The 24,956-nt window shown below is 33.3% G+C and overlaps 1 protein-coding gene across 2 annotated transcripts in view; it reads right to left on the reverse strand.

The window, feature by feature from the left end:
- DYNC2H1 (dynein cytoplasmic 2 heavy chain 1) overlaps nt 1-24,956 on the reverse strand; it is a 357,806-nt gene that overhangs the window by 320,634 nt on the left and 12,216 nt on the right. For both annotated transcript variants that reach the window (XM_059930504.1, XM_059930505.1), the window contains exons 4-19: nt 24,562-24,680; nt 23,414-23,558; nt 22,427-22,659; nt 19,883-20,017; nt 19,664-19,777; nt 19,435-19,546; nt 18,976-19,100; nt 17,772-17,947; nt 15,566-15,761; nt 12,082-12,177; nt 7,462-7,614; nt 6,764-6,862; nt 5,536-5,675; nt 5,225-5,453; nt 4,219-4,346; nt 427-542 (exon numbers count right to left, since the gene is read on the reverse strand). In XM_059930504.1, coding sequence (XP_059786487.1) covers nt 427-542; nt 4,219-4,346; nt 5,225-5,453; nt 5,536-5,675; nt 6,764-6,862; nt 7,462-7,614; nt 12,082-12,177; nt 15,566-15,761; nt 17,772-17,947; nt 18,976-19,100; nt 19,435-19,546; nt 19,664-19,777; nt 19,883-20,017; nt 22,427-22,659; nt 23,414-23,558; nt 24,562-24,680 — 2,316 coding nt within the window. The remainder of the gene's footprint in view (nt 1-426; nt 543-4,218; nt 4,347-5,224; nt 5,454-5,535; nt 5,676-6,763; nt 6,863-7,461; nt 7,615-12,081; nt 12,178-15,565; nt 15,762-17,771; nt 17,948-18,975; nt 19,101-19,434; nt 19,547-19,663; nt 19,778-19,882; nt 20,018-22,426; nt 22,660-23,413; nt 23,559-24,561; nt 24,681-24,956) is intronic.

Here is a 24,956-nt window from a genome sequence, read left to right on the forward strand (position 1 = left end):
CATAATGCTTACTGCACACTTAACAGACTACAGTATATGTAAACATAACTTTTATATGCACTGGGAGACCAAAAAATTCCCATGGCTCTCTTTATCACAATATTCTTTATTGCAGTGGTCTGGAACTAAACCCACAATATCTCCAAGTTATGCCTGTAGTCACTTGAAGAGATAAGGATAAATACATTATACCAGAATTACCTCCTTTCTCAGTAGCATATGCAACAAACTGATACTAGCTCACACTGCAAATAATAAAAAATGCCTTCAATTTTTAGGCCTCTCAGGAGTTGAATATGGAGTTTCCTACTTTATTAAAATTACTTTAAGCACATTTTATTTCATATTACTTTCTAGATTATCTTTTATTTTAATCATCATTGAGATTCATATTTCATAACTATAAAAATGTAAAAGTGTCTTTACCTTGAATGGACTTCTTCAAAGAAAGAACAAGCACGTCAAATAACTTCTGGATAAGATCATCAATCACAGTCTTCACAGGGTTACAATTAATATTTAAACAATCTACCTTGACAGTACTGAAAAATGCCAAAGGACATATTTTGACATGAAAAAGACTAATTACAGGAAAAGAGTCTCATTATAATATGATTTTGTGTAATACATTTTACAATATCACCCAAACATATTATTGTGATCTTTAAGCACATTTAGATTTCATTTAGCAAAAATGCCTTACACATACTAATATGAAGTTTTTATTAAACAATGACTTTCTTATAATACTACAGTTTTTAATAATCCAATGTATCAGTTTAAAAAAAAAGCAGCACATTATGAATTACTAAAGTATCAACATGAATATATTTAAATTTTTACATGCTTTACTTGTCACAGTATGTAACGTACTTATTTAAAGATTTATAAAATAAATTATTATCCTGTAGTCAAAGTACAAGCAATAATGATAGGGAAAATAAAACAAACATAGAAAGTGAATATAGATTATGAAGACACTAAAGCAATAAAACATACCATTTTATACCTATCTAATTCACAAAAATGCAATGAATTGTTAATTCATATCTTCAATCGTGGGCAAATAGAGAACTCTCAGAACTGTTGGTCAGAGTATAAAATAATACAACTTTTGCAAGGGCAATTTACTTATATCAAATAATTTTAAAATAGATATATTCTTTTATCTTAGTAACTTCACTTTTAGAATTTATCCTAAGGAGATTTTCAGGGCAGACTCCAAGATTTACATACAGGTATCTTCTTCAAAGTATTAATTATAATAGTGAAAAAATAGAAGTAAACTAAATATCAGAATGGCTAAATAAATTATTATATATCTATACAATTTAAAATCATTATTTTTGAGGACCAGATAATGACATGGTGAAATACTAATGATTAGTGTTAAATAAAAATAGCAGGATACAGTATGATCCAAATTTTGTAAGCAGATGTACTAATATGTCCAAAACATCAAATATTAACAGCAATTGCCATTATGCCTTTTTATATTTTAAAAAATTTATAAAACAAATGTACTATTTTAATAATCAGAAAAAAGGCATATATTTTTAAGAACATTAATTCTTTGCATGGTACTCTGAATACAAATTATAATGTTCTAAACAAACAGAAGTTGAACCAGACTCATTCATCTGAGTAAACCTCATATTTATCTTAAATTATATCAAGTAAAAAAAAAGTCTGGAAATTTTGGTCAAAAAAATTATTTAGAAAGACCCTTTTTAAAACATAGAACCAGGTGATATTCTTAGAAAGCAAGTTATAAGTGTTAAATACAGTTTCATTATAAAAATACAATTTTCTCTTAAAGTTTTATTTATTTATTCTCAATCACCCACTAACTGGAGAGGTTTAAACTCCAGTTCTTAACCACCAAAACCTAAGAGTCAATTTGTCTTATACATGAAGTTATTTGATTTTTGAAATCCTGACACAAAATGTCTAAATTTCTAACATTTGATATATGAAAATAGATGATTTTGGTAAACCTAAAAAAATTATACCATATTTTACTAATGAATTAATACATAAAGTGATATGATTACAGCAGAGTTGTACACACTGAATCTTGTGGACAAGACTAATGTTCACCTTTCAATTGAAAATATTTTTAATGTGCAATTGAGGCTTCATTCAGCCATAGATAGAATGGGATGGACATAGATGGCCTACCCCAAAAGTATATCCTTACTACAGTATCTGAAATACATCATCAGAATATGGCTTTTCTAATCTTACAGCATATTTCCCAAAAGTACCCATAAAATAATTATCTGTGTGTATATATATGTGTGTATTAGCTTAGATGAATACATGTTAACTTATAAGCAAGAAAGAGAAAAATGAAATATGGCATGTAGGACAGGCATTCTTTTTGTTTTGTTTAGCTTTGACAGTGAAGTATAAATAGAAACCCCATTTATAGAAAAGGACAAACAAATAGCAGTAGCAGCAGTAGAGGTCTTGGGCAGTCAGGTGACAGCATAAAGTCAAACAAAAATGGGCTCAAAGAGAGTATCCAACAGAGAAATCTCATGTTCAAACATTACAAAAACACTGTCTTTTCCTTACTTCAAAGTAACATTAATGGCACTATCATTATCTTAGTCATCCAAGTTCAAACCTTCAAGTCATTCGTCTCTTCTCTATTCCTCAGCCCTCATCTTCCTTCAAAAGTAAGACCCCTTAATACCTCATAATATTTCCTCCTCCACATTTTGAATACCAACAACTTGAAGCAATTAATTATTACTGGGCTTCTGGATGAAGACAGACGAACCTCTCTTCCTCCAGGATCTCTTGATTCCACCATACAACTCATTATTTCCAGATTAACATTCTTAATGTATAGCTTTGGTACTAACACCCTTCTGTTTAGAAACCTTCAACAACTGATCATTCTAACACGAATAACATCCAAATTCCCTGTTTTAGAATGTAAGACTCTCCCAAATCTGTACTTTATCTACCCCTTTCCAGAAATATCTCCTCTAGTCCCTAATAAAAGATTAACTCTAATCAAATTCTCAATTAACCAACTTCTGTTTTCAGTACATAAATCCCTTTCCTGAGAGACTCTGCTTTAACCTCCAATTCTCATTTCTACCCATCAAAATCCTAGTTCAAGTATTTCTATCTTAATGAAGCTTTCCCCTATTTTGCCACAAATGGATGGGATGTCATCATCCTGTAAATCTCTATAGCCTTTAGTCCAGTCTCTAATATGGAGTATAGACTAGTCTATCTAGTATTAATAACAATTAATAACAACTAGCATTTATTGAGAACCTATACCATTAATTTATATGCAAATTACTCATTTAATCCTCAAAACACTGAGATAAATAATATAGTTGTAATTACTTTAAAGCTGAGGAAATGGAGGTTCACAGGGTCGAAATGACTGTCAAACTCATGCAGCTAGTAAGAGCCATCTACCTCCAGAGCCCACTCTCTCAACGCCTGCGTGTACTTGACTTAATCATCAAACATACTTGTCTTACTGCACTACGAGAGAGCAAGCAACTTCATCTCAGGAACTCTGTCTTCATCTTTCTACTCCCACAGGACAAGGTTTTGCATATTGTAAATGAGCACCAAATAGTTATTGAAAGAAAGAACAAATGGATTAATAAAAGTGATATTATACTTTATAGGTAATATATATACAATTAAACAAGGCCCTTCCTTCCCAGGGCTTATTGCATAGAATGGTTCCAGTGATATGAATTTCAGAGAGTGAGGGGGATGTTCTGGGTTATGAAATGCCCCTCAGAAGGTCTCCTCCACATTTAGGGCAATACCCAGATGCAGCACTATTTTGTGTGCCTCCCAGGGCATTTTGAAAGGGGGCAGAGCCATACAAAATTGGAGTCAAATGTCCTCCAGTATGCTCTCAGTAGTAGATTCTTACCATTCTTAGACTGTGCCCATGCACATCAAATATTAGATCCTTACACCAGATCTGGAGAGAAGCCTCTTCCCCCAATCTGTCCTATCCAACTAGGTCTCAGCCAGCCAAACCTCTAGAAGAGGTTTTCTTAGTCTCAGCAATTCTCTACTCAGATGAGTTTCAAGTGTCATAGCTGAGCTCTAGAGGAGGTAAGACCGATGACTGGACTTCAGTACCACTAAGTGAAGAGTACCCATACTATCCCATGGCAAGAACTGCTATGATACATAAGTACTACTTTAACTTCTGTATTATACCTTGGAAGTCGTTCTACTTCTTTCCCTTTTATTTTCAGTGCTTTAAAATTTTTCTCCCAATCATGTACTGTAGAAAGATGCTTTTCCACTAGAGCTTCCATATCAACTTGCCCAATTACAATCCATTCCTGTATAAATGGAAAACATATTATTAAAAAAATAGAATAAGTTAACATTTAAAAGATTAGAGTCCAACTATTAAAAACAATAAAAAGGGGCAAATGTGAGGTTTCAAGTAAATTTCAGTTTAAGTATGTAAATGTAATCATTATCACATAGCCTAAAGAATGAACAGGAAAAGAAAACAATACATAAAAATATACTGATCATAAAACTTTTTTGAAGAGACTGCAAAAAACTTTTCTTTAGATTCTCTTCTCAAGTTTGACGTGTCAAAGACAGAATCACTTCTGCAAAGCCAAGAGCTACTATAGGCAACAAATTCGAAAGTATCCAGATTCAATTAATTCCAGAAAAATAAAACAGAAGAAGCACTGCAGTGGCAGTTAAGAAACTGGATGAATTCTCAGTCATATGCCTCAGGATCAATCAAATGAGCAATAAATGCAATAGGGGTTTATCTCTGGAGAGTTAATATGATGCACCTTAACAAAAGTAAGAAATTAAATCATCTCAATTTCATTAACGTTGAGGGCTTCCCTCCATGGATTGCTCTCAATCCAAAGAATAAAGAAAAGGATATATTTTCCTGAAAGGAATTAAAAATGACACAACAGAGTCACGTCAAATTCCAAGTTGATACAACATTCAAAAAAAGAAAAGAAACTAGTTTCTCAATCTTCAAATAGAGAGAAAATAATTTAGGATAACGTTTTTCTCATCTATAGCATAAATCTAGATTGTATAAGAATTCTAAACTTTGGCTCTCTGGTTTGCATATTTTTACTTTATGCCACACAAGATAATTTGTTGATTGGTACATTTAATACTAATTCAATTAATCAGATGAATATTACAATAGGACAGAAAATTACATGTTCCATACTTTATGTTGATGTAAAACAGCTGACAATCTCCTAAATAGATCTTCTGCTTTGCTGAAAATAGTCAGAAATCCACTTGCATTTCTATCAATCATAATAGAAAAAATAGATTCATCTCCTGCGTCACCCACTCCCTTAAACTGATTAGGAATGCCGATGAATCTCTTCATTTCTCTATAATATTTAGCTCGAATTTCTTCAAAAGGAGGCTTGAATTGTAATCGTCCTTGTCTGAAAGCAAATAAATAACTTTAACATATAAATTACTGGAAAATTATAGATTGAAAATTAAATTGGGTTTTAAAAATCTTACTTGTATGTTAAGTCTATATTTATTTCTGGCAGATTCTCATTAAGTGCTTCTAAGCCCATCTGATACTGATGTTCCAGAGCTTTGTACAGTTGATGATTCCAGTGCTGTTTCCACGCATGCATGTCACTTGCTTGGAATCCCTAATGTGTTATATTCACATTTTTTATTTAATAATTAGGTGGTAGAATGGGTTTTCATTTAATGCTTTCATATCACATTTGGTAAAATTATAAACAAAAAAACCCTCATCTTAAATATCTTACAACATGTAATTCCTTAATTGCTACTTGCATATATAAAGTCAAATATGAAAATCTCTAATCTTCATGCTTATAAATAGTACACAAAAAGATCAGAAAAATTTTAAAAATCAAGTTAATAGTAAATGCATTTTACATATGGACTTTATGATCCTATTAAAACAATAACAACAACAGGAACAATAGTTTATTTTGTAAATTTCTTAGTCCTTTTTCAAAAATTCCCATCAAGTATAACTCTTCTATTCCCTTCACTCCCTAAATAATCCATTGCACATTTAAAAACATGATAAATTTAAAATACAAGAATGCACAGTATAGTTTACATACTTTTTTGCTTCCACATAACCATAAACATATCAATTCTAATACTTTAATTTTTATTTTTTTCTTAAAGTTCTAAGACCTGAAAAATATATGTAAATGTTTAAGATACTTACCTCATATTCCACTAAGATCCCTTTACCACCTACTAGGTAGACTCTGTGCTAACTACTTTTGTACAGATCATCTCATATAAAAATGCATGTGGAACTGACATTTTACCCAAAAAGAAGAAAAAATTCTGAAACAGAGTTATTTCAATCATTAGGTTTCTGCCTAAACTTAACTTTGTCACAACAGACGTAACAATCACCTAAAAGAAAACTAACAAATGATAGATATTTAAGCACCGCATCAGAGAAACTATTTACAAAGTCTAAATTGAGGGATCTGGCATTCCGTAAGACAAACAGAAACATATTTTTATTTTATTTATTTATTTTTTTTTTCAGAAACATATTTTTAAATGTAAATGCATTGCTAATTTATGGTCTTTATATATAATTCAGTCAAATTCTAAATTTATGAGGAATTCATTAGTAAAGATTTACAGATAACCTTTATGAACTTTTCATCAATTCATATATTCACATTCTGAAAAGGTCATATTTCAAAGTGTAGACACAAAGTAAAACACACTTTACCTGTGCTTCTACACTTGCTAAGCCAGTCCTTAATTCTTGTAATCCATCTTTCCACCGCTGTTGCTGCCGAAGCAAATCAATGTTCATAAGAACTACCACCTATTAAAAATTAGAACATAATAATTTCAGTAGAAAATCTTGACAGGCACCACCTTACCCAAGTGATAAAGGTTAACTCAACCTATAATAAGACATATCAATACCTAATCAATGTACTGAGAAAGGCAAAATACCACTTCTGTGGTATTCCTACCAAAATTGTATAATCTCAATCTAAAATGAGAAAGCATCATACAAAACCAAATCAAGAGACATTACAAAATAACTGACCAGTACTCATCAAAAGTATCAAGGTCATGAAAAACAAGGTAAGACTGAGGAGTAGGAGACTACAGAGCCTCAACATTTAAATACAAGGTGGGATCCTGGATTGGACACTCAAAAAGAAAAAGGACATCAGTGGAAAAAGTTATAAAATTCAAAACAGTTCATTTCCTAGTTTTGATAAATGTACTATGGTTACATAAGTTGGTGACAATAGGGTAAACTGGGTGAAGGGCAAATGTGAACTCTTTAAACTATTTTTGCAACTTTAAGTCTCAAATTATTTCCAAATAGGAAGTTATTTAAAATTATAAACTAATTATTTTTTAAATAATACTATTCACAGCTTATTAAATTTTATAAATAAAGTATACCTTTTCACAAAATGTAATGTGCCATTTTCTCAGTCTTCTATTTTCAGTGGCAAGTCGTTCAGCAGCATTTTGGAGTTTTTGGATGTAGCCTTCTAATTCTTTAGGATTATCCCAAGTAACTTGTGACTTTCCCCCTCTTCCTGCTTTTGAATTCTAAGGTTCAACAAATGACATTTAGTATTTAACACATTTCTTTTTTTGAAAAGATTCAATATTCTACAGCATTAGTCCAATTATCACTAACATTGACCTGCAATAAAAGAGCACACAATAGTTTTTTCCATTTTATAAATGATAAGGCATTCTGCCCAGAATTGAGTAGCCCCATTCCTTCCAAGTTCTCCCTCTTACAACTAAAACACCCTGGACATAACACAACAAACAAGCATAGGAAGACTAAAAGATAGAAATAAGGAGGTGGACAGCCTAGAAACCTTGGGAATTGAGGAACAACACACCTGGGTTTCCTTAATGTCTCCCTCATATCCCGGACAGGATGCTGGAGAAGTCTCCAACCTGGAACCACCCCCAGAGACAGACAAAAAACCTCCAGAAGAAGCCTGTTCCCTTTATCCACAGGACCAGGAAAACAGTGGCCTAATGACAGAAAACCTTTTTAGCAATAACCACCCTACTCCAATTCAACACCAATTGAAACCCATCCCCTTCTTCAGTTTCATTGGGATCAGGAAGTGAGCTGATCTTCCATCCCCTGCTTATGTCAGTGGGGCTTAACAGAGAGCTGAGCCTCTACCCCCATTATGCTGCAACAGAGCAGTGTGAATCAGCCCTCCACATCCTCCAAATCATGTCAATAGAGCTTAGAAGGGAGCTAGGCTTACACTCTACTTGGAGGCAACAAGACACTGCCAATTGGAGTCCCACTTTCATGGGAAGGTGTCAGTAGGGGAAAAGGGGGCACTAAACTTCAACTCCACTCATCTGAAAAGGAAGCAGTGCAAGTCAGTGTTCCATTTTTGTCAGGATGGTATCTGCAGAGCCCAGCAGAAATTTTAACATATACACTCACCCTGTCCTCAAGCTGTACTTCACTGTTTCAGAGAGAAACAACGCATCACTTAGAAAGGAATGCAAATTTGCATGGCAGTGGATTTCTCAGCTGAAACCATGAGGGCCAGGAGGAAGTGGAACAACATTTTAAAGTGTTAAAAGAAAACAACTGTCGGGCTTCCCTGGTGGTGCAGTGGTTAAGAATCTGCCTGCCAATGCAGGGGACCCGTGTTCGAGCCCTGGTCCGGGAAGATCCCACATGCCGCGGAGCAACTAAGCCCATGCACCACAACTACTGACCCTGCGCTCTAGAGCCCACGAGCCACAACTAATGAAGCCCGTGAGCCTAGAGCCCGTGCTCCGTAACAAGAGAAGCCACCGCAATGAGAAGCTCACGCACTGCAACAAAGAGCAGCCCCCACTCGCCGCAACTAGAAGAAAGCCCATGTGCAGCAAGGAAAACCCAATGCAGCCAAAAATAAATAAATAAAATAAAATAAATAAAACATTAAAAAAATAAAATAAAGTAACTTAGAAACAATTTCTCTAAAAAAAAGAAAAAAGAAAAGAATAGAAAACAACTGTCAACCATGAATTATATATCTGGTGAAAATATCCTTCAGGAATGAGGGAAAATAAAAACATTCTCAAACAAAAACTAAGAGAATTTGTCACTAGCAAACCTACTCTTAAAACTATGGCTAAAGGAAGTTTTCTCAATAAGAAGGAAATGATTTTTTTTAAAAAGCATGGAACTTTAGAAAGGATAAAAGAACATTGGGATGTGGAAAATGTAAATAAAAAATAAACTATCCTTCTCATGAGTTTCTTAAATCATATTTGATGATTGAAGCAAACCCCATCTGATGCAGTGTTTTATGTATGTAAAGGATACTAAATATTTAAGACAAATATATAAAAGTGAATAGGGAAAAGAGACCTAACTACAAGTAAGGTTTCTATACTTCACTTGAACTGGTAAATATTAAGGCATAGCAAGTCTCTGGCATATAGTGACCCTCAATAAACAGCTGATGAATGAATGAAACTAAACAATTATAATAAATTCAATAGAATACTCTGTGAATCAGTTCAAAAGTATTTACTGAATAATTACTACACACTACTTACTGTCGTATTACTAGAGTATAAAAATAAATAAATTAGAGTTCCTGCTCTCCAATATAGAGTGGCCAGGGGAGTATTAAGAACATTAGTGTTCCTTCTCCTCCTATCTTAGTTTTTGTCCCCTACTATGTCTCATTTAACATATGCTAAATATAATTATTTACTACTCGCAACCCAATTTCTCAAAATAAGCTTCCTCTTTAGAAATATCAATAGATGTAATTTTGAATACGTTTATTAGAGAAGAAAGGGCTCTGAACACTCTGATTTAAAACATTATCTATTAGGTGAAAAGTTTAAAAATAATAAAGTATTATCCCATTTTCAAAAAGTACACTTGTAAATATGCACAGAAAAAAAGTTTAAAAAGATATATACACTTAAGAATGGCCAACTCTTGGTAGTACAATCATAAAACATTTGTTCTTTTTGTTTACCTATATTTTTGAAACTTTCCATCATAAACTCATATTGAGCTTTGTCTATAAGAAAAAATTTTTAATAACATCTATAATATGAATTACATAACTTCTAGTAAATTTTAAGCCTGAGAACTAGTGTGCATTAAAAAGTTAACTTAGCAGGTCTGACTGCTATCCCTTAAAAGGTCTGCTTAAAAGATTGGCCATTAGCTGGCATCTGAGAACTTGGATTTTGAAAGAGTTCCCACCACTCTAATTTTTAAGAGTGGCTCACTGTACCTAAACAATATGGTTTATGCTGAACACTTGACTGTCTTCTGGGAATCTGGAATTTTGGTACATATTAAGGCAGAAGATACCTACATGACCAGTCCCCAATAAAAGCCTGGGCAATGAGTTGCTAATGATCTTTCCTAGTAAAGCAATATTTCACATGTGTTACTTCTTGCTGGAGAAATTAAACATGCCCTGGGTGATTCCGGTGGGAAAGGACTCTTGAAAGCTTGCACCTGGTTTCCCCAGGACTTCACCCCATGTACCTTTCCCTTTGCTGATTTTGCTTTGCATCCTCTCACTGCAATAAATCATAAGTAAATCATCTGTGAGTACAACTATACCCTGAGGCCTATACGTCCTCCTAGTAAATCACAGAACCTGGGGGTGGTCTTGAGAACCATGACACAACTAGCTATCCACTTTAAATGAAAGAAGAATTAATGGGTATATCCCTCTTCTACTTATCTTTTAAAGTATTTCTTGTCTGTGAAGACTAAAAATGTTTATTTCAAAAAGTGAGCAGGGGCTTCCCTGGTGGCACAGTGGTTAAGAATCCGCTTGCCAATGCAGGGGACACGGGTTTGAGCCCTGGTCCAGGAAGATCCCACATGCCACGGAGCATCTAAGCCCGTGCACCACAACTACTGAGCCTGCGCTCTAGAGCCTGCGAGCCACAACTACTGGGGCCCGTGTGCCTAGATCCCGTGCTCCGCAACAGGAGAAGCCACCGCAGTGAGAAACCCGCGCACCGCAACAAAGAGCAGCCCCTTCTCGCCGCAACTAGAGAAAGCCCGCGCGCAGCAACGGAGACCCAACACAGCCAAAATAAATAAATAAATAAATTTATTAAAAAAAAAAAAAAGTGAGCAGTCACATACTAACAGTTTAAAAACTAGTGTGGGTTTTCCTAATTTCATATGTGTGGATATTTAAATAAGCATAGATAAAGAGCAAATAAAACTTAAATTATAAAATCAGGAGATGATGGAAAAGCACTAAAGAGTCTTATATATAAGAACCTCGCACTTCAGTGAATAAGTAAATATAATAGCATACAAGTTTGTATACAGTAAGTCCCCTACATATGAACAAGTTCCATTCCGAGAGCACGTTCGTAAGTCCAATTCGTTTGCAAATCCAACAAAGTTAGCCTAGGTACCCAATTAACACAATCGGCTATATTGTACTGTACTGTAATAGGTTTTTAATACTTTTCACACAAATAATACATAAAAAACAAACAGACACAAAAAATTAAAACATTTTTAATCTTAGCAGTATAGTACCTTGAAAAGTACAGTAGTACAGTACAACAGCTGGCATAAAGGGGTTGGCATCAAGTGAACAGGCAAGAAGAGTTACTGACTGGAGGAGGGAGAATGGGTGGAAGATGGTACAGCTGAAGGATTGTCAGCAACAGGAGTCGGAAGGCAAGCTGCAGTTTCACTCATGCCTGATGTTGATGGAATGCACCTTCACATCTTTGAAAGTTCGCAACTTGAAGGTTCATAGGTAGGGGACTTACTGTACTATATATATATAAATATATATATATATAAATTCAATTGATCAAAATCAGCACAAAAATATGTGAAACATTATAACTGTTTAAATCTATAGTTGTAAAAAATGTTACTTGTTAAGACTGAAGGAAGTCACTGGGGAGCAAAATAAAGCCTTAGATCAATGGCTGTGTTAAGCTGAAGGGTATACGAAAAAACTAAGAAATAAGAAACACTTCACATGTAAAATCTAATTATAATAGCATAAAAAGTCCATTTACCTTAATTATCTGTTCAAACGCTAAGGCAGATTGTAACATCATTGGTCTCTGACTTTGAATCATTTGTTGATCGATAGAATTGTAAAAATGTGCCACCTACAAAGTAAAATTCCAATTAGGAACGATTAATAATAAATAGCAACTTAATTTAAAATTTTTCATTTTTAATTATTTGAATGGAAATATTAACTCTTCTCAATTATAAAATTTAGCAAAAAATTAGTTTTTCATCTCCAATAGAGCACTTACGCATGTATTAACATACAAGAGCAGCAAGTGTATGCTTGCCAAGTCATGTTCTGGTGGGTGATTAAACAAAGACTATAAAACCTAGTCTCTGGAATCAAGAAGTTCACAGTCTCATAGGGAACACAGAGGAAACCAGTAAAGCATGTTAAAGTGCTAAAAAACTGAACTTATTCTTGCAACTCTAAGAACCTGTTCCTTCGTCAGTATATAACACAATGATTTATCCATTTCTCAGACCAAAAAAAATCTTTGAGTTGTCCTTAACTCTTCCCTCACATCCCACACCAGTAGAAGTCTATTGACTATACCTTCAAAACATATATTGAATTCAACCACTTCACCTACCTCCATCAATTCCACCCCAATTCAAGCACCCTCATCTCCTGGCAAGACCAGTGCAACAGTATCTGAACTGGTCTGTTTCCAACTGTGGCCCTATGGTCTATTCAAAGCATTCAAAGTAGCCAGAATAGTCTTTTCTTAAACATAAATCATATCATACCTTTAGCCTATTCAAAACTTTCAAATGATTCCCCAAAATATTTGAGAATAAAATGTAAAATCCTAAAATTCTTACCTGAAACCTTCCAATGGTTTCCCAACACACTTAAGAATGAAATCCAAATCTAAAATCCTTACCTTGGCACATTATACATAAACTGGTCTTTAGCCCCACACAAACCCCTCCCTAATTGCACTGCAGTGAAATTGGCCTCCTTGCTGTTTCCCTAACTCTAGAGTCTTCCCTAAGAAACTCTGAAAGTCATTCATTCCCTCTGCCTGCAACAGTCTTCCTCCAGATATCTGCATGGTTCTTTCGCTCATTTTGCCATGTCTCTTCTCAAATATTACATTTTCATTAAGGTCTCCCCTGGCCATTCTGTATAAAATAGCAGCATTTATCACAGTCCTATTACTGTTTTCTTTTTCTTCAAATATGTGCTTATCACTACCTAACACTGTATTATTCATGCATTTGCTATCTATGTCCCGTAATAGTGTCACTCAGTAAACGTTTGTTGAATTAATCAATGAATCAAAAAATAGGGATACCTACAAGGTACCATGGTGGACAAAAGAGGACAATGCCAGCTCTGTCAGGGAAAAAGGACAGGTTCAGGGAAGAAGACCAAGTGGACACCGTGGAATGAGTTTAATTAAGGACTTTAAGAAGACTGTCTTAATTTTTGTACCCTTAGCATGTCAAAACTTCTTGGCACAGAGTAGGTGCTTAAAAAATGTTTCTTAACTAATTTTATAGCAAGTCACTTCTTTCCACTAGTATGCATAAAAATATACTTTATTTCGTGGGGAATAACCACTCTATTTGTTCTGTGCCATAATAGTAGTCCCAGAAAAAGCCCCATCAGGAAAACTAGAAGCAAAATAATATATAAAATTACAGCAATCTGGCCATACTGTTTTCTATCCAATATCCTACTTCATACCCCCCACTCTAGCTAAATGTGTGCTCATAAGTAAAGGTATACACAATAGATTCTCCCAGTTGATCTTTCAGGGGTAAATATAAATACTATATGACCATTCAAACATCTTTTGAGCTTTTATTTTGTTAGACTAAATACTTAGGATAGAGAAGTCAGCAAGCCTCTCTGCTTTGGAATATATAGTCCCTCTATCTGAAATGATCACTCACACTACCTTGTGCTCTTGAGAAAACATAGGTATACTCTTTCAAACTCACATTAAACATCATTCCTCTGTAAAGATTTATCTGATACCATCTCTACCCTACCCAGGAAAATAATTGAAAATTCCCACCTCTATGCTTTCACAGGACTTTCTGAACATCTACCTATAATACAGTATTCATTAAACACTGTGTCTACTTGTTCACTATCTGTCATCACTATATGAATTATAATGGAATAAATATGGGCTTTGGAGTCAGGGAGACTTGGTATTAAATCCTAACTTCATAACTTACTAGCTGTGTAGTACTGGGAAAACTATGTTACAAATCTGATCCCCAATTAGATCAGTGAAAAATGGGGGTGGGGGTAATTGAAATAACATAAATACAGTATCTACCAGAAGCCCTGATATTTAATGAGAACTCGATGTTTAGTTTGCTTTCTCCCATTAGACCAGTGGTTCTCAACCATGGCTGATTTGCACCCAAGGGGACATTTGGCAATGTCTGGAGATATTTTTGATTGTCAGGACTAGGTAGGTGCTACTGGCCAGGGATGCCGCTAAACATCCTACAATGCACAGGACACCCCCCACAAAAAAGAAGTGGTCCAAAAGTACCACGGCTGAGAAACCCTGTACCAGAGTGTGACAGTAATATATTCATTTTTATATCCTCACTACACTGTGCCTGGCAGTACAAGTGCTCAAAGAACCTTTGTTGGATGAAAGAGTGAGAAACCAAATACACACAAGATACTGTTCTTGCCCTCTAAGATCTATTAATCAAATGAGAGAAAAAATATAAAACTCCAATACTACATAAAAGTGTTCTAAGAGTGATTTGCACACTGCACACAAAATAAGGAACAATCAATTAAAAGAAGACACAACAATTAAAGTGACTTTTGAGTTGGGAATTAAAGGATAACTTGAAGTTCTTCAATCAGAGGGAACAGGTATCAGTGCATAATGACAAGTTCAGAGAAGAGCCAAGTTTCATATTACTAAAGCACAGGGTGCAACATGAGAGGGAAGAGTATAGGGAGTGAAGGCCACAATCAGTAAGGTCAGCTAGGGTATGATTAAGAAGGGTCTTGTATACATGCTAAGGAGAGAGACAATGAGGTAATAATAGTTGGTTTTAAACAGGTAAATGATTTGATGGCAGTGTGCTTCAGGTAGACCAAGGAAATGACCAAAAACAAAGACCAGTCCATCAGCTCGGTAATTTTCTAAGAATCTGCCCCTAGAAGGCAGACAAAGGACCCTTAATTAGAAAGCCCTTTAAGATCCATGCTAGTAACATAAAAGAAGAAAAAAAGAGAAAATAATATTCTATTTTTCTAAATGCTTTTAGAATGAAAAGCAGTAACAGTAATACCTCAAATTAATAAAAGTCCCATATAGGGGATTACAAAGCAAATTTTGTAATGCAGTCATTTAGCAAACTGTAACTTCACAAGACTTAATGGTGCTATTCTATTAGCCTAACAAAATCAAAAGCAGAAAGCAAAGCCCTTAAAATACTCTAATGTAATGAACTCAGAATAGCCATGTTTTCAAAAATATCATTTCTTACTTGTTTCAGAATAATTGCTTGCTTGCAGAATTTCTGTGCAATGTTTGCAACTTGCTGTATTTTGGCAGGAATAACAAAGCCAAGTGCAGAAAGCTGACGAACTTCTCTCAGAAGAATCACCAACCGATCGGAATAATGCACTTTTAATGATCCATCATTAGGATCCAACTCCATAATTTGACTATTAGCCTCAATACTACAATACAAAATAAATAACTTTTTAAATTTCATGTTCTCACTCTTTTGACTGATGAAAAACATAATTTTATACTTACAGAAAAGTTGTAAAAACTATTAACTCAAAGTAAAAGTAAGATTTTAATTATAGTTTTCAAGTTATATTTTTTTCACACAGTATTTCACAATTCAGATCTTGATAACAAACTACAATATCCAAAATATACCATCGTATCAATATTTCAACCAAGCAGCTTCAACTTCTTTTGAAGTCAGAAAAATCAATATCTTAACCTTCAGCTAAGACTCAAAATAGACATCAAATCCATCATAAAGAGAAAAGGTTTTTATTCATTTTCTAAAAAGGTATCTTAGATTTTTAGTCAGCCTCTTGGTTCTTTAAGACTCTCATTAAAGGATCAATAACAAATAACATCAAAATACTAGGAGTAGAGATATTCAAATGTTTCATTCTTCTACTCTTCATTTCACTATGTAAAGACTGTCTTTTCTCTGTGTTTCTTCTAAAAGCCACAATAGCAAATTTTACATTGGGGCACTCAAGTCTCCACGGACTGTGAAAATGCTGAGGGAAATTAAAAGCATTATGTTTTCATGACCCTTCTTTCAGGATCATGTTTATATAATGCTTTCTTTCAAATCACTTTCAAAATTAGGAGAACTTGCAGGTCTTAGAAAGTAAGTTACTGAAAAGCAAAGAACAAATCTATTCAGGCTACTTAATAACGCATAAAACAAAGCATAATAAAAAGCAGATACTTTAAAATGTCTTAAAATAATAATTTAGCCCAAACTGTCCTATAAGAACATAAAGCCTATCAGAAAATTGTAACAGTGACACTTTTTGCCTTTATTTGAAACCAATATTCAAAATTAGTTTCTACCTACCAGCATATCCTGAAATATGTTCCAAAACACACTTGATTCTATGCGACAATGATGGGTTTTACCCAAAAAAAAGTGAGAGTCAGAAGTTTCATCACCAAATGAGAAAAAAATAGGTTGAATAAAGTTAAACAGGCTTTTTTACTGCAGATCTCAGTCCTTTTGGTACTCCATCTTACACAGTGGATCTCCACCAGAGCCGTAGTGATAAACGTGCAAATTCTCCAAAATTAATTGACTAAAGAACTCTTTACTTTTTTTTGGGGGTGGGGGGGATCATCTCTAATATTTTAGGCTCAGGGTAGAAAGGGAAAGAGTTAAATGACATAAAGTTATAATCATTATGCTTTATCACCTTTGGTTCTTTCATTCTTCTTCCAAAACCAAAATGCAAGATAAAAGAAAAAAAATTATTCATTCAGTTTAGGAAGCTACCACTTTGGGCCTAATTATTCATTGCAGCAGTATAGGGAAAACAAACAGAATTTCATATTATGGCCAAAGTTACTTTTAAAAAGTAACAAGTTTCTAAAAACTAAAACATGGTAAGTTTCTAAAACTACAGACAATAATATAATGGGGAAAGTTGACCTGAACAAATAAACAATGGTTTTTCTAGGCCATCCATTTTAAATACCCATTGGAATAATTAGGGTAACCTATTAAATTACATTCAATATAGCTTAATAAATATTTACCAAATCCTTATTACGTTGGACAACATGAAGAAATATTCTTCATCTCAAGGAGCTTAAAAATAACAAAATTTTAGTTTACAATATGTATGGGGGGGTATATAATATTAACGTAAAAAGGTAGGAAAACATATGTATACCAGTAACAAAAAACCATGGGAGCATGAAAACCTAATTCCAAAATAAGAATCTGCAGTTCTGGGGAATAGATATGAGAAGCAAAAGGAAGGCAGTCACAGTTTCCAACCTTAATGACTTAAAAGTTGATCATCAAAACCTAAACAAAAAAAAAAAATTCTAAAAGCAGCAGCAAGTTTGGAGAAAGGAGAGAGGAGTAGAGATGATTAATTACATCTTGTCATTTGGATTAATAACACAAGAAAAAAGATTCTTGTGTAGATTTCACTGTTTAGTATACTTATACTTACCACAAACCGGATTTGGAATCAGACAAGCCAGATTGAATATCCCTGGACCAATCATCAAATTGTTCTTGTTCATATAGTTTAAACTGGTCTAAGAGATCTTCAGCACTTCGATGGAAAGATCGAAATCCTGACAAGTCAGATAAAAGAGCCTCTGCAATCTTGATAGTATCATCCACCTTAAAAAGCCAAATTACAAGAATATTTATTATTTAAATTCTAACAAAATTAGCATAAAATCAGCTCTCTTCTCTGTTCTGTGATTCAGAAATTATTTTCCCATTCATCTGTAAACAGTAAAATAGAAGATTTGCCAGTGAATTTAGGAATATCAACCCCTACTTTGCTTCTGAACTATACAACCTCAGAATAGCAAAACACAGAAGATAACACATACAAGGCATAATTTGAAGGGTACAATAAGGGAAATTCAGGTGAAACTCCAAGAATTCAGCAATACTCCTAAATATGTTATGCAATAATTTGAGCCCTTTATTAAATGCTGTGGTTAAGAGCTCAAACAATAATTAGGCCAATTTGGATGCCAATTAAAGAAGAGAAATGCCTTTCCTCCACAAGTATACAAAGAACATTGTCGCAACTTGGAAAGCTGACTAACAAAGTTAGGCAGAATATTACAGAAAAAACATCAAAATATAAACTTGAATAAACAGAACTCTCAAATATGCTAGCCTTTATAACACTCTATATTTGCTTGCTCTTAATCATACATTAAAACCAATTAATATTTATTACATGAGTCGAATGCAAGGTATTGTACCACATACTAATTAGTAAGCACATAAGATTCTTAGATCAGCTTTGATAATATTAAAATAATAGTCTTTTAATTCTATAAATTGCTGCCACTACCTTAGGCAATACCATAATTACTTTTCACCATTCCTTTAACTTCCTTTCAACGTAGGATGATTTATTTACATAAACATACTTGCAGATAGACTTTGTACGTACCAAAATTCTACAAAGATACACTTCAAAGAATTTAAAAATCCTTTGAAAATTATATATTTTTCATACTTTTCACTTTTTCAGAGTTCTACATTTCCACATGAAAATTAGACGAAAATGCCAAAGAAAACAGAGAATGTTTTCTTAATGTTTTCACTACAGTTCTAGAGTGCCTTCTACATTAATTTAGCACATTTTACAATTAGTATTCTTCAACATTTATTAAAACTAATACCTTCAGTTCCAACTGACGAACCCAAACTATATTATTGACAACTTCTGAAAGGTTTTTCCCAGAAAGTGGTCCAGATGCGTCACCAGGAATTCCACGGCATCGGTTTTCAAAATCTAATCGAAAGTCTATAAAATTTAAATAGAATAAATGATTACACACATTCAGCAAAGATTTCCTAAATGCCTTCCATGTACCAAACACTATGCCAAATACTGTGAATAGAAAAATAGTAACAGTTGGTCCTTTACTCTCAGGGACCTCACCACACATCAAGTGAGAGAGAAAATAACCAGTTAATTCAAGAAATCTGTCATTTATTACAGAAATAGTAAATTAATCTTCAACATACAGATGTCATAAAATATAATATCTTAATCCTAAGCGGTATACAACAAAGGAAAAAGTAATCTACAAAAATACTTTTTCAAGCAAACACTATAATGTCTGATAAACTTTTACCTTTAACTGAGTCCATAAGTCTTGCCAGTAAAGTTTCTCTTTCTAGCATCAATTCTTTGCTTATGGTTGGACGCTTCACCAACTCTTTATATTTCAGAAATGCTTGAAGAAGCTAATATGAAACAAATAAGTATATGTTCATCCCAAGTGAATCAACTAGGTAAAAACATGAGTATCTCCTCAAACAGCTTAAGGGAAATATTAAAAGTTAAATATTTCAATATTTTACCTGCTGTGGACTATCCTGAATTTCTGAAATATAATTTTTTAATTTTCCTGCTATTTTTTGTTCCACAGGTGCAATAATTTTTTCATATTGAGACACTGCAGCTTTCCATAAAGGCTAAACAAATTAACAATATTGTTAGACTTTAATATTTTTTAAATCGGCCTTTAAAAAGAACAACACAAACAGGAAATTATATAGACAAACACATATATATTCAACCTCAGTATATGGATTATACTGCACAGGATTCAGGCCAGTAAAAGGTTCAAATACTCGAGCCAGGCATATGATTTTCTCATCACTGGCAGGTGAAAAATAGAGAAGTTTCTCATGAATTGTTCTAAGAGCCAAGACCTAAAACATAAAATATTAAAACAACAAATTTATTTAAATCAATACATCAGCACAAATAGTCTAAAATCTAAAGATATTGGGCAAGAATTTCTTTAACCTAGGTTCTCTGAAATGAACAATAAATCTGAACTGTAATTTTGGTAATTACTACTCATCAATAATCAAAGTGATACTCAAAGACATACCGTATCACACACTACTATCAATCAGTGTGCTCAAATCTAGTTAACATATACAAAATCTAAATATTTTTAAACTATGTTTAAAGCTCATTTAGGTAAAGTTTTAGAGTCTCTCCTCCTTACTATAGTAAAAACTTCTGATTTCCATTATTCTGCCTTAAATTGCACTTCTAATAATGAAACAATATGTTAACAACTCCATTATGTATAATCTATGAACAGTTGGAAAACAATTTATTTCATTTTGTATTTAAAATTTCTACCAACCATCAAAAGGTAATCAAAAAGGCTAAGTAAAAATGCTATAATCTTCCATTTGAGTTGAAAATATCAGAACAAACTCATGATTTATTTTTCTCTTGATAAAAACAAAAGTACCAATTTAACAATGCTGTCTACTGAGACAGCCTAAAAGCACTGATAATTAAATAACATTTACCACTTCTTCAACCAGATTGTTGTTGTTAAATACCATTTTCCACTAATAAGAACCAGGATCTTTGGAGAAATGCCTAATTCCAGGTATGAAACAGAAAATGTAGATGGGCCAGTACATTTTGAGGGGCCAGAATGTAAGGAAGTTATCAAAGAAATACTGGATTAATGTCAAAAATGACACAGAGCCAATGTAAAGGGGTACTCACTGTCCAAAGATAGGACAATTTGAATATAGTTATAATAACTACGATACAAAAATAAATAAATAACTACGATAAAAACTACAATGGGTTGAAACTCATAAAATATAAAAACTCACAGGTTCATAATGATACTATTTAAAAAACATTTCATTGATTGCCTATGGAACTTACTGATACTAACTTATTGTTCATTGTACTAAAAATGATAAATAAAAACTAATTGTCTATACTACCATTCCTATACAAACCATATTTCAGGGTCACTAAAAAACTGATGAAGACATGTTCTTCCAACATCACTAATAAATGCACAAAGAACAACAGAATTAAAAAATCATCATTTTCCAACTCCTCATGATAAATCATTCAGAAAAAGCTGATGAAGAGCATTATAACAGATGGATCAGGCTAATCATACATGAACCCACAGATCAAACTTAACTCATGAAAGTGGGAAAACCAGACATTACCTGCCTCCTCTAATGTATAAGAACATACCTGCCTCCTCTAATGAAAGTGGGAAAACCAGACATTACCTGCCTCCTCTAATGTATATAGTACTGCTTATGAAGCAACCTGGTTCAAGTAAACCAACATTTAGTAACTAAAAAAATTTCTGAGACAATCAGGAAACTTGAATATTGATTAGATACATAATGATATTACAAAATTATTGTCATTTTGTTGGGGGTGATATTGGTATTATGATTATGATTTAAGGGTAAAAGTATACGATTTCTTGGACTGGCTTTAAAAATACTCCAGCAAAAAAACAGAAAGCAGGGGAAACAAAGATGGAACAGGAACTGAACATTGTCAGTGGCTGCTGAAACTGAGTGATGGATACACTGACATCCACTGTACTATGTTACTTTTGTGTATGTTTGAAATTTATCATAATGAAAAGGTTTAAAAACACAACAACAGGAATTCCCTGTTGGTCCAGTGGTTAGGACTCAGCGCTTTCACTGCCTGGGCCTAGGTTCAGTCCCTGGTCTGGGAACTAAGATACCCCAAACTGCACAGCATGGCCAAAAAAAAAAAAAAATTACAAGAACAATGGTTCCCTTAAGCCCAAAGGGAAAAAGTCACTTTGCAATCTTCACATATTCTCATTTTGCCTGCCCCTTCAAGCTAAACATCTAAGTTCTATACTGAAACTCATAACTTATATAAATTAAGCAGCTGTTTCAAATATTTCCACTGAGTACTCCCTGAAAAGCTGTCTCCGCCTGTAAAAATTTCAATAGCCAAGAGAAAGTCTGAGAGCTTCCACACCTAGACAACTGGGTTGACTGTCTTTTTACAACAAAGAACAAAATAAAAGTTCACAACTTACAAACTGAATAGCCACAAACCAAAAAAAAGAAAGGAAGCGGAAACCAGCACTTAGTACCCACTGGGCACCTGGTACTGTACCACACAACTTCATAAGTCATCTCATATGAACTTTACCTCTTATTCTCTCCCAAAAGTTTAAACAAGTTCTATCAGATGTGTAGTTCTTATTAATTATAAAACACATTCTCAAACAAGTGAGGACCTACTTCACACTTAAAAACAAAGATCCAAATGATCAAATATACCTCTTCAAGGCGCTTGCCAAGTTTGTCAAGTGTTTCAGGAAAATATTTTTCATTTTTCCACAGATGAGGTACATAGCGCTGCCACACCTGACCTGTTAGATGACTACAGGCAGTCACCCACTGTTCACATATTGAAATCCCAGCTTTCATATTTTCCTTCACAAGATAATAAGGATCTTCCCATAGGTTCAAAGTTCCCAACTTTTTCTGAACAAATCTTCCAAAGGAGCCACCTAATAAAACGTAAAACAAACTTTTTAATGAACATATCTTTTTACCAAATAATTATGAAATATATGCTTTTTACAAAATTAAAATAATACACAAATTAGCAAACCAAGGATCTATGAAATACCACATCCACACTTTTAGACGGGCACTGTTAATAACAAATATTTTTTAAAAACACACATGCACACACATATTTGTATTTCTGCATCTTTCAATATATCACACATATCTTTGAAGTACAGAAATATATACACATTTTTTAAAGGCTGCAGAGCCCACAGTATGGATATAGCATTACATGACCAATTCTCAATTGTTATTTGTTTCTACTCTCATTTTATAAACAATGCTGTAATAAATATCCTTTTATATACACATTTACATACTTGTCTAACATTTTCTTAGGATAACAATGAGAAAGGTATATTCTGGGTCAAAAAGTATATGTATTTTTAATGTCGACAGATAACCCAATGTATATTAAACTTTCCAGTTCATTACAAAATAAAGTCTAAATTAATACACAGATAGGGACGAAAAATCTATGTTAATTTAGTTATATTATAGTCAAAGAATCTGATACTATGATTTAAATTAACCAATTATTTACAAATATCTACTTAAATAATCCTATATGATTTGCTCTAAGAGTTACTTTAAGCAACAATTATTGTATTAAGGAACATTTTTGGAAAAAACAGAAAACAAAATAAGTCAGGCTTCCAAAATTGCAAAAGTTTATTTCTTTACTAGTACCTATAATATCTAAGAGATGTAACATTCGTGACTCAGGATAATGATCATGTTCTGTCTGTCTCCACACATCATCTACAACATCCCGAGTTGTCTCCACCAAGTCAACCACTTCCAGTAAGGACAGACCATCCAAGTTATAAAACTCCTAAAACCAAAATGCATTCATTTTTAAACATAATTATATTTGTACCTTGGGCAGTATAGTCAAAATGTTCTCAGACTTTTTCAAATGCTAACATCTCTAATATCTGCCATATTATTTTCTCCTCTTCTTCTCTCAGATGATATATTACTTCTTTAAGCAAATACCCTATAAGTTCCTTCACAAACATAAATTTCATGAAAGCCAGAAGGAAAAATAAGAATTGCATAAACTCTATAAATTTATTTTTACCCTTGGCCTAATTTCCTTTAAATTCAGGACATTTGTTTTACTTACCTAATAGAAGTGGCCTTAACACCATATGTACACTACCCATTTCACCTCATATATCTTTATTGATTCATTTCCTGGGTTGCCCAATGTTACCAATAATACAAACATAGTACATGGTATATCACTGCTAGGAAAAAAAGTTTTAAACCATTTCAAACACTTCATTCAAATGATATTAATGTAATAATATCGGGAATGAATAAAAAATTACTAAATATTTATTTTGAAAATATTTGAAAAGAATAGATTTTGTAAAAAACACTCAAAATGGTCACTTATTTAACCTCCCCACAGATACACCAAGGAATAATCAATCTAATAAGTATCAAACTAAGACTTTTTATATTTCAGATTCCTCCAAAATGCTAATTTGAATAAAGTAAACAATTTTTCCAAAGAACATATTACCTCCGCAGGATAAACCTCTGTTAGTATTAGGTTTCTGTTTTTTTCCTGTCTACCTGCAGGAAAGTAATTATGTTTTTGAGAAAAATATTTTCTAGAGATTAGAATTTAACTTTTTTAAAAGTTTGGACTTCTAAGTTGCACTCAGGTTAAATACATATCTTAAGTAAACCCTGTTACATCTGAAGAATATATTTTGTCCAGAACCATCAAGTAATGATTTTAAAACAGAGATAAATCTAGTAAAAATTGAATGCTAAGGTACTTCTATCAAAACCTGATATATAACTATGTATGAATCACGTACTCTTGCAATTGTTTCAAATAATTCTTTAAAATAACTGGCTCTTTCTTTACTAATCTGTTTACTTCCACGATGAGCTTGTTCTATCCAAAACTGGAATTCATCACTTGGTGTAAGAATACCTGAAAAGCGAGAAGGAAAAATGAGAAATATCAACTGTTATCATGCTGATCATTTTGAAATGTCAAGAAATATTGAAACACTGTATTGTGCACCAGGAACTAACATAGTTTTGTAAGTCAATTACACTTCAAAATCTCACAAACAAATAAACTCATAGAAAAAGAGATCAGATTGCTGGTTAACAGAGGTGGGGGTGGGGAGAGGGGGAATTGGATGAAGGTGCTCAAAAGGAACAAACTACTAGTTATAAGATAAATGAGTACTAAAGATATAAT

Source organism: Balaenoptera ricei, chromosome 8 (genome assembly GCF_028023285.1).
Source record: "Balaenoptera ricei isolate mBalRic1 chromosome 8, mBalRic1.hap2, whole genome shotgun sequence".
NCBI lineage: Eukaryota > Metazoa > Chordata > Mammalia > Artiodactyla > Balaenopteridae > Balaenoptera > Balaenoptera ricei.